The sequence below is a fragment of the Taurulus bubalis genome (assembly GCF_910589615.1).
Source record: "Taurulus bubalis genome assembly, chromosome: 5".
In the NCBI taxonomy this organism is placed as follows: Eukaryota; Metazoa; Chordata; class Actinopteri; order Perciformes; family Cottidae; genus Taurulus; species Taurulus bubalis.
In genome coordinates, this window is record NC_136593.1 from 8,832,093 (window position 1) to 8,841,998 (window position 9,906).

General features: G+C 43.0%; 1 protein-coding gene across 1 annotated transcript; it reads left to right on the forward strand.

Moving 5' to 3' along the window:
- Window positions 1–203: 203 nt before the first annotated feature.
- tfap2c (transcription factor AP-2 gamma (activating enhancer binding protein 2 gamma)) lies at window positions 204–8,540 on the forward strand (the record flags this gene model as incomplete). Its single annotated transcript, XM_079218993.1, has 7 exons — window positions 204–251; window positions 900–1,355; window positions 1,840–1,888; window positions 3,785–4,007; window positions 5,255–5,373; window positions 6,560–6,701; window positions 6,940–8,540. 7 exons carry the CDS (start codon window positions 204–206, stop codon window positions 7,232–7,234), a joined length of 1,332 nt encoding a protein of 443 aa, XP_079075119.1. The 3' UTR covers window positions 7,235–8,540.
- Between the last annotated feature and the right edge of the window lie 1,366 nt (window positions 8,541–9,906).

Here is a 9,906-nt window from a genome sequence, read left to right on the forward strand (position 1 = left end):
CTGTGGTTGGATAGTCAGTCGGTCGGTCAGCCTTCACTCTCAACTTCGCCTCTTCGCAGCAGCTGAAGAACGAGGTGGTTCATGATCACCAGGAAGCTTTTGACTTGTTCATACCTGGATTAACTCGCAGGCGACAAGATTTTTTTAATTTTTAATTTACTGGTGGGTTTTTTTGTAACAGAGAGACTTTTTTCTCTGCCAGAATGTTGTGGAAATTAGCCGACAACGTGAAGTACGAGGATGACTGCGAGGTGAGTTTCGATCGTTACAAAAAACTAGGGATATACGTGTCTTTTTGAGTTTTGATTGACATGTAACAAAAGTTTGCCATTCAACGACTGGGGTGACTGTATTCTTATGTGTCATATGCGAATGTGAATGATACGATAAACGAAGATAAAATGGAAATCACCAAACAATTTAGCAAAAAAAAAAAAAACCTGAGACGCCAGCTGTGAAAACAAAACACAACAACAAACACGTTTCAGAAGTAATGAACAATAATTATTTCGAGGACAGCAACAACAAATTACAAATAATCGTTGTTATTATTATTATTTTAATAAATAGGAAACATATGTTTTCTAAAAGTAGCATAATTAATTTAGGTCATTACTAATACGAGAGCACATAATACAATCCAATAATTCAATAACCAATTCAATTTAAACAACAAAATAACCTTCTCCACGCAAATAATAATAATATTAATAAATATCGTTCATTATAAATGCAAAGTACATAATATGTCACGCTCCTCTCTTAATAACAATTAGGCTATCTTTAGTAGACATCATGCCAGTGGGTAACACACATGATTCCCTTGAGGGATACATGCCACCACTACCTGCCATTTTGTTGCCGGCTCCATCAGCTGACCTGTATCTTCCGTCCCTCAGGAAAGGCACGACGGCAGCAGCAATGGGAACCCCCGGCTGCCTCACCTGCCAGCGGTCAGCCAGCACCTCTACAGCCCGTCTCCCTCCCTCTCGCACACGGCCAGTTCGGACTTCCAGCCCCCGTACTTCCCGCCTCCCTACCAGCCCATCTCCTACCCGCAGTCCGGGGACCCCTACTCCCACCTCGGGGACCCGTTCAACATCAACTCCTTACACCAGTCGCAGTCGTCGAACCAGCAGCAGTGGCCCGGGCGACAGGGCCAGGAGGGCCTCGGCGCGCACGGGAGGAGCGGCCTGGCGAGTCAGATCCTGGGCCTGGAGGGCTCGTCCGGGGTGAGGAGGGAAGGCTTCCGCCGGCCAGAGCTGCTGGCCCCGCACGTACACAGCATCGAGTCGTCGGTTATTGGGGATAGCATGGGGATGCACGACATGGGGCACGGACTGGAGGACGTTCAAGTGAGTGGATCTGAGTGATGAGTGGACTTTAAGTTGCATTATAGGGCGGTAAGGTGTGTGAGCTCGCGTGCGTGCACACATGTGCGTGAGTTTACGTGCTGAAACAGGTAGCTAAATGCCATAATATATTTTAGGATCTACCATAGTTTACAATAAAACTACATGTGTTATTTATAAATTGCTTAAGTTAATGATCACATAAGAGGTTATAAATATATTGAAAGATCCCCACTATCCCCATTTTTTTTTTTACGAAAGAGGAAAGTGAGCGAGAGCAGTTTAGATATACATTGCATATTTTGGCATAAATTAATTTCAACTTGCTATGTCTCTATAATTGGTTTCTTTAAAAAAAACACACACACACACACACACACACACACACACACACACACACACACACACACACACACACACACACACACACACACACACACACAATTGCTTAATTAATGCTGCTTCTGTTCTTCTTTTGTATTATCAGCATGATGACCACAGTGTTATTATGGCAGACCAGACAGTCATCAAAAAAGGTGAGTTGGGTTTGTTGCATGCTTTTCACCCCAGTTCTCTTAATTTGAAAAGAAAAAAAAAAAGAACAAACACGTTTTGTGAAATGCTGCCTCGGAGGGTACATGTGTCTTTGTATAACCAAATAAATATGCAGTAATTACTGACAGGACTGGAAGTTTCTTGCAAGGAAAATGTTTTTTTTTCACTCTCTACATATTTGCAATTGTCATAACAATTACTATAGTGACATGTCAGGGCATTCGGTACAGCCAGAGAGGAGTGTTGTATTTGTACGTGCACTGCATATACACTGATAATCCTCATAGCCATGAGATGCACTTATCTAAGCTGGCTGTGATCCTTAGCCTATTCTGTTGGTGAAGGCGCTTGAATGGATGCCCAGTGGGAAAGAACTGATCCCTTTCAAAAATGACAGACTCTAGCTGACAAGACATGAAAATTGAGCAATCTCACAACCTCGGTGTTGACTGTGAGAGAAGAGGAAAGCTTTGGATCATCTTTAGGCTGGTTAAGCTTGCAATTGCAGCTCTTTTCAGTTCACATTAACAGGAAATTATGAGTTGATCTTGAAGCAGTGTTTGGCTCTGCAGAACCAGCTTTTTGGCGGGGTGTGGCATTAGGCTCGCATGTGAAGGACAGTTTAGTTATTTGTCGGGACATGAACTGTTTTGAGGGAGAACTTATTCCCGCTGTTTTGTCACCAGGGCTTTATTAAACAGACTTTGAGTCATGAGATCAGCTTGAGCAACATTATTCTGCTGCTTAGCTTTCTTTCCACAGTTATTCAAACCATACACAGGCAGATAGATAGATAGATAGATAGATAGATAGATAGATAGATAGATAGATAGATAGATAGATAGATAGATTCTGCAAAAATCCATAAAATAGTGATATAAAATGTAGACATATATAGGTTTTACTACTTCATTTTAAAATGTAAACCTCATACTTTAGTTTTCTCATTATCATGCCTGACCCAAGATCAAAGCGGTGGGGTTAATACAATGACATATATGTGATGCTATGCAGTGATTATTGTGTTATTTTTCTATTGTTGCATTATTATGACACATAGTTACAAGCAGAAACACATTTGCACAGCGCAATAAACCAACTAGTCTCCGATTGTTATGGAAAAATATGATGGCTAATTAATATGTTCCCATGCTCAAGGGAACGCTACAGGCAATCTAGGTTTTCCACTTGTAAACAATGGCATGTCACTCCCAGCCATGTTCCCCAGAGGAGCCGTACAGCACTGATGTGACTCTGTGATTTTTGTCTCAGTATTAGGACTTCGAGGTGGCAGGAACCTTGAACGCTTACAGAGGACTTATTATCAGGGGGGAATTCTTGCGGGTGAGATAGCTATGTTCTGTAGTTGTGCTGTACTGTTGTGTTTGTCCGATGACTGTCACTGATTTTGTGAGGGGGGTTAAACACTTCGTACAACTTTAGAACCAGCAAAAGCACACACAAATTATCTACCTAGAGCCTTTGAGACCAAATAACAAACAGAAGTGAGGTGTATCTGTGGCTTAGACGAGAGGCTGTATGTGTGTATCTGTTTGTGGATGGTGTTTGGCATGAGGGCATTTTAGATGTTTAACCATCAGGCAACCAATGTTGGGAAAACCACACAATATTTCCAAAGTCTTTCCTACAGCAGACGCTGGTTTTGTCAGCAGTGCAGAGCTGCATACACGCTTTTCCTTGTGATTACATACAAGAAAGCACAAATTAGCATAATTAGGATGATTATAGTTTATGTACATACACAGGAAAAGTGCATATATAAACAAATGCTTTTGCACATGCTGGATCTTTTTGCTTTTCTTTTTGTTGTTCTTCACTCTTCAACTTACCAACATTGTTTCCCCTTCACCCTCCAGGGCCTGTCACTCTCCCCAAAGGCAACATGCTGGGTCTTCCTTTCCAGAAAGAGTCCCTGCTGGGCATGGTATCAAACCCCACAGAGGTATTCTGCTCCGTACCGGGCCGCCTTTCCTTGCTGAGCTCCACTTCCAAGTACAAGGTTACCGTGGCCGAGGTCCAGAGACGTCTGTCACCCCCCGAGTGCCTGAACGCATCGCTCCTGGGAGGTGTTTTACGCAGGTCAGAGCTCACACTCATTCAACATGACAGCGAGTTGGATTTGATAATAATTTCCCTGTTGCTGTTTGTAAAAGTCTTTGCAGATGCACCGATTCACAAAAAATACGGGAATCTTATTTAAACGTATTTTATTTCCTCCGTTTTTTTTTTTAATCAATATCTCTATTACCTGCACGCTTGGTAAGGTTGTCCGATTGCCTCATATAGGAGTAATCATCAACACTGAGGAGTAACAGCTCTCGAGATCTGTAGACTAAAGCGCAGCAGCACATGGGGAACATTTTTTTTGAAAGCACAGCTTGTCTCCGTTGCTCTGGCTCATCATTTCTTTTGCGTAAGGTTCGTGACATTCTTTCTGTGGTCTGCAATTTTGGTTCTGTGCTTCCTCTGGGGATGGGTTACATCTACACCGTCAGTACCAATCTGAAGACTCCGTGGGTGTTGTGCATCTGGGAGTTTGTCAGGGGTTGCAGCATGGGTAGGTTTATCTGTGGCAGAGCAGTTGACCTTATGGCACATATGTGAGTGTTGCAGTCTGTTGAGGGACTGCGAGGTTACTGTATGTACACAACACCCCTGACCGGAGCATTTTGTGCTTGGAGTGCATGTTTGCCACTTCCCATGTGTCCCTGTGTTAATGCTGACATCCACACACACACACACACACACACACGCACACGCACACAAGCACAATCACAGACATTTTTAAGTAGGTCATATAGCACTAGGAGGGGGATCGTTAGCAGAGGGGGGTGGGGGCACTCATACACACATGCCTCCCTAAAGATGCTCCCTCTCTCACCCGCCATGGCGAGGGAGAGCTCGCCCTCCAGTCATGCGTAAAAGCAAATCGGCCATTGCAAGTGGGGAGTATAAGTGTTTCTGCGTGTGCGAGTGATTTATCTGCTACGCTCTTTGCGTGGGTCAGGAGAACCTGTTTGTGAGATTTATTTGTTATCAAGAGTGCACTATGAGAACTTCTGCAGGAGTGAGCGCAGGACCTCTTCTGACAGGTTGTGTGTGCAATGCACTCTGCAATGTCTAGATTGTAGCTGACAGCACAATAATCACACACATCTATTCATCCTAATTTAAAGCTCTCAGGCAGATGGCAATCAACAAAATAGTATGTGTGAAGAGATTGTCAAATGGAACATACATTTTGTAATCACCCATTAACCGGTTTGTGTGGACAGTAACACTTATATTAAATATATAATATGTATTTTTTTGTTCTTCTTCTGCAGAGCCAAGTCGAAAAATGGCGGTCGCTCTCTGAGAGAAAAGCTGGATAAGATTGGGCTCAACCTGCCTGCAGGAAGAAGGAAGGCCGCCAATGTCACACTACTTACCTCACTAGTCGAAGGTATGACATGTCACTCAGTAGTGCAGTGCACCTCCCCAGGTGTAATTACTGTTTGCAGCGGCAGGAATGTCGCTGTCCGAGAGCGAGAACGGCAATCTCTTTTACGCAGTACGTCTGTTCAATATCTCAAGGCGTTTGCGCAACACTTTTCATTGTTCAAATACTTGAATGAAATAAAGACAATGCGAGTAACTTACATTTTCAACTTAGTCTTTGATCTTCTCAGCAGTGTCTGCGTAACACAAAACCTTTCGGCACAAACTCTACCACTGTTACGACAGTATTATTTAGTATTGCGCGGCACTGTAAGCTACACATTGTCGGACCACAGGTCTTCAGTCATTCAACATCAGAGAGTTATGTAGCTATAAAGAGGAACGCGACAACTTCACTTTTCCTTGTCAACACCTTGAATACTAATACCTCAGTCAGAGCCAGACAGTGACGCTTCATCATGAACACATTATCACTTTAATCACATCTACCTGCCGCGGGGCTGAGGTAGAATATTTTTTCCCTCTCTTGCTCCCTACTCGCCTAATTCTTATAAATGGGCTGATGATTCTGTGCAGTAGAATGACTAGAGGCTTGTGTTATTTAGAGACCTTCAAAGCTGAATTAAGCCTTGTTATCTTGTGTTCAACTCGCCAGGAGGGCCTGCTGACCTTAAAGATTGTGCTTCTGAATAGCTGCCCGCATCCTCAAGTGATGTGCGTGTCTATCAATAAGCGGTGCTGTAGGGCCGTGGGCGCTCTCTGCTAGCATTTATCCACATAAGCCCATTATGACCATGCAAGTCAAACCACCCTCAAGACGGAAATATATTCATCTCACTAGCACTTCTTCCCCCAAGCTAGAGGACTGAGCACAGCTGATTATTCTGTAGTTCAACTGCTTCACTTCTTGTGCCTTGATGCTTGTGTGCATCAGGTCCAAAACGGGGCTGCTCGTATAATTCTCTAAATTGATGAATTGCTGAAGCCGGCCAGCTTACCATTTGATCTTTGCCCAGTGTGCCAGAGGGCACGCAGTGATAATGCCTGTGTAAATATTAATAATAATCATTATTCTTACATACATATACAGTCTTGGTTTGAGACCAAGAGCCAAGTGTCAACTTTAGTCCTATCTTGGTTTAGAGATGATTTTTCCTTTTTCTCACAATTCTTTTTTCTTCTTCTCTTAGGTGAAGCTGTTCATTTAGCAAGAGACTTTGGTTACGTGTGTGAGACAGAGTTTCCTGCAAAGGCAATTGCTGAATACCTGGGCCGGCCGCACGTGGAACGCAACGAGGTTAACTCTCGCAAGAACATGCTCCTCGCTGCCAAGTAAGTGTCTTGTCTGTATGGATGCCTTAAATGCAAATGTGCATGGAAACACACCTCTAGAAAAGAAGGATATACCTGAACTAGAACTTTTTCAAATTTGTATGTTGGTGCTATAGCATTTCTTGATTGCTGGAGAATTTTGCAGACTTAATTTCCTGCAGACTCATGTTGAAACCGTACATGTGTTAATGTAAGTATTTTCCCTCTATCCTAAAGTATTCATGTTTTCTACCAACAGGCAAATCTGCAAGGAGTTCACTGACCTGCTAACTCAGGACCGTTCACCTCTGGGAAACTCTCGGCCGGCCCCCATCATGGAGCCTGGAATCCAAGGCTGCCTGACCCACTTCAGCCTCCTCACTCACGGCTTTGGCTCTCCTGCCATCTGCGCCGCCATGACCTCGCTTCAGAACTACCTGAACGAGGCGCTCAAACAAGTGGACAAGATGTACCTGAGCTCCGGTAGCGACACCCAGGGATCCTCAGACAGTGGTAGCAAATCTGCAGACAAAATGGACAAGCACAGGAAATGAGAGCTCAGAGGAGAATCCTTATGAACTTGAGAACCCCAGATTCCGTTAATCTTGTTGCCCTGTCTGCCCTTTTTATAAAAAAAAAAAAAAAGAATCAATATTGATTGATTAGTATTGTCATTTTGAGAGCATTTGTATGTGAGTGTGCGTGTGAGTGAATGTGTGTGTGCGTGTGCGTGTGTGTGTGTGTGTGTGTGTGTGTGTGTGTGTACTTGCACTGTTGAATTCATATCCTATTTTTCAAAGAACTTGTCACAGATGTCTGCAAATCGGCACTGATGGCGAACGCCTCTGTGAACCGGGCTGAATGAGTGCCCACATTGTGCGGCCATTAAACACATCATACCATACTAACCGCCATGCAGTTCCTTATAAGTTGCCAAATGCTACGACTATCGGACCTGCTCCCTGTTGACAAGAGAAGGAAAAGAACAAAGTGCAGACTGTGTTTCTCCCCATCTAAAGGACATCATTTCAAGATGAGTTGCTGTGGCTGTGAATTCCTCTCCCCCCCCCCTCCCCTCTACTGCTCTGTCTGGAGGCAAATCCTCTGATTTCCTGTGTCTCAATGGACTTGCAAAGGACAACTTTTATATGAGAAAGAGAGAGAGAAGAAAATCCACTTCATTTTCTTTCTTTCTTTTTTTTGTGTGCTTGATTTGTACAACCACTTCAAAATGGATACAGTGTTATTGTGCTTTATTCATGAAAGATGATTTGAATCTTATGTAGGCCGAAACGAGGAAAAGAAGATTTTGGGTTTTTCAGTCTGTGTTTGGTCAGAAACCAGAGGTCTTTACCGCCTCTTCAGTGTTCATGTGGATTACAGGCAGCAATACTTCCATTGTTACTCTATCTTTTAAACCTGGCAGTGTTCTTTTTGTGACTATGTTAGGTATTCATCCTTCTTAGTATTTAAAAACCCCAAGTTACCACCAACCTACCATCCACTTCAGTCTTGCCAGAGTGTATGTTTGTTGTGAGAATGTGTGTACATGTATATATTTCTTTCTTTAAAAGTTTTTAATTAGACATTAAATTCCAAACATAGAATTTAATCCAGTGTCTTGTCCTGGATGTACATATTTTCTAATTTATGTTGTAATTTAATGGGCTTGTGTAAATAATGGTTTCATTCTGGTGTACGGTTTCACTTTTTATGATAATGTGTTTAACTTTTATAAATGGGTTAGTTTTTTATCGAGTAGAGGTTAGGAAGTGGGCATGATATACTTTTTTTGAAAATATGTAAAAACAACTGTTTTAAAGTTTCAGGAAAAAAATAAAAATAAAATGAAAGACTCGAGCCTGATTCAGTGAGTCGGTGATGTTGCCTCGGCCACCCCAAAAACACACAAACACACATGTTTGTGCTCTATTGTTCTGTTGCAGTGTTCCACATATGATGGTTAAGTCATGGGTTGGATGATTTTCCTATTAATAAACAGCAAAGAAAACCCCCAAACTAATGGGAACAGTAGTCATCATTATCTGCTCTCACTTTGCTTCACAAATAGGCTGTGTGGCTCAGTGAGGCCAGAGACCTCAAAAACACATCATGTGATGAACAAAGATGCACAGTTGAGAGCAGAAAAATAGCTTTCAATGTTTAAACATAGAGCACTTTTAACATATACTGAATTGATTGCCCAAAGAGCCCATATTCTACCTGACAATCTTTCTCTTTCCTATTTCTTACTTTCTGAGCAGGTTGGCCCCAACGTGACGTGTCGATCTACTTCTAATTTCAAGGTGTATTTCGTCTATTACAATTCAGTTCTGCAAGTGGTCACACTGCAGACAATTCCTTTGATGTCTGTGAGAAAAAGCTGTGTTGTGTTGCAGAGGAGATTTGCATGTAGCTGAAGGTTGCTTAATCAACACTTGCCGAGCCTGTTCCCGCTGATTCATATGGTCCATGTGTTTACGTGTTTCAGGAGCTTGTGTCTTAGCCATAGTAACACCAAACCAGGACTGAATGAAACACATTTGTGCATTAGCATTAGACACATAGCTTGATTTATGAGTAGTATCAGTTGTATAATCCACGACAATAGAAATGATATATCGCCCCGTCATTTCTCCTCATATGTGCTGCATTATCCCATGGCTATATATCCAGCACTGGAGGTCAGTAGGTGAACCCAGTGTTTTGCAAAGGCCAGGCTGCATGTTAAAGAGGCATCTGCAGCAGCAGCAGCAGCAGCAGCAGCAGTGTGCCATACCGAACAGTTAAACAAGTATCAGCCTCTCCCCTCAGAACCTGTTAAACCAGACCTGTCAACCTGGTGGCTCACTGCCCTCTCAGCGGTTGACTTTAACTGCCTTCAGTTACTCGTAGCTTGTACGCTCGGTCTGTATAATAGAAGGAGGAGGAGGCGACAGAAAAGCAGAGGAAGGTTGTGTCGGAGGGAGGAAGAAGCGGGTGGACTTTAAGTGTCTTTGATGACCGGTTGAACATGGTTGAGACATCCACCTTCCTGTGTCTGAGGCTTTGATTGGAAGTTATTTGCTCTGTCCCTTCTCTCACGACTGTCTTTCATGTTGTCACTCTGTCAGTCACATGGCCGGGCTTTGTTTTGGCAGCCGTAAGCTATTAAACACATGCCTCCTACTCACTTTCTTTACCTTTATCGTCAGCTGAGGAGTTCCCCTCTAGCCAAGTGTGCTGA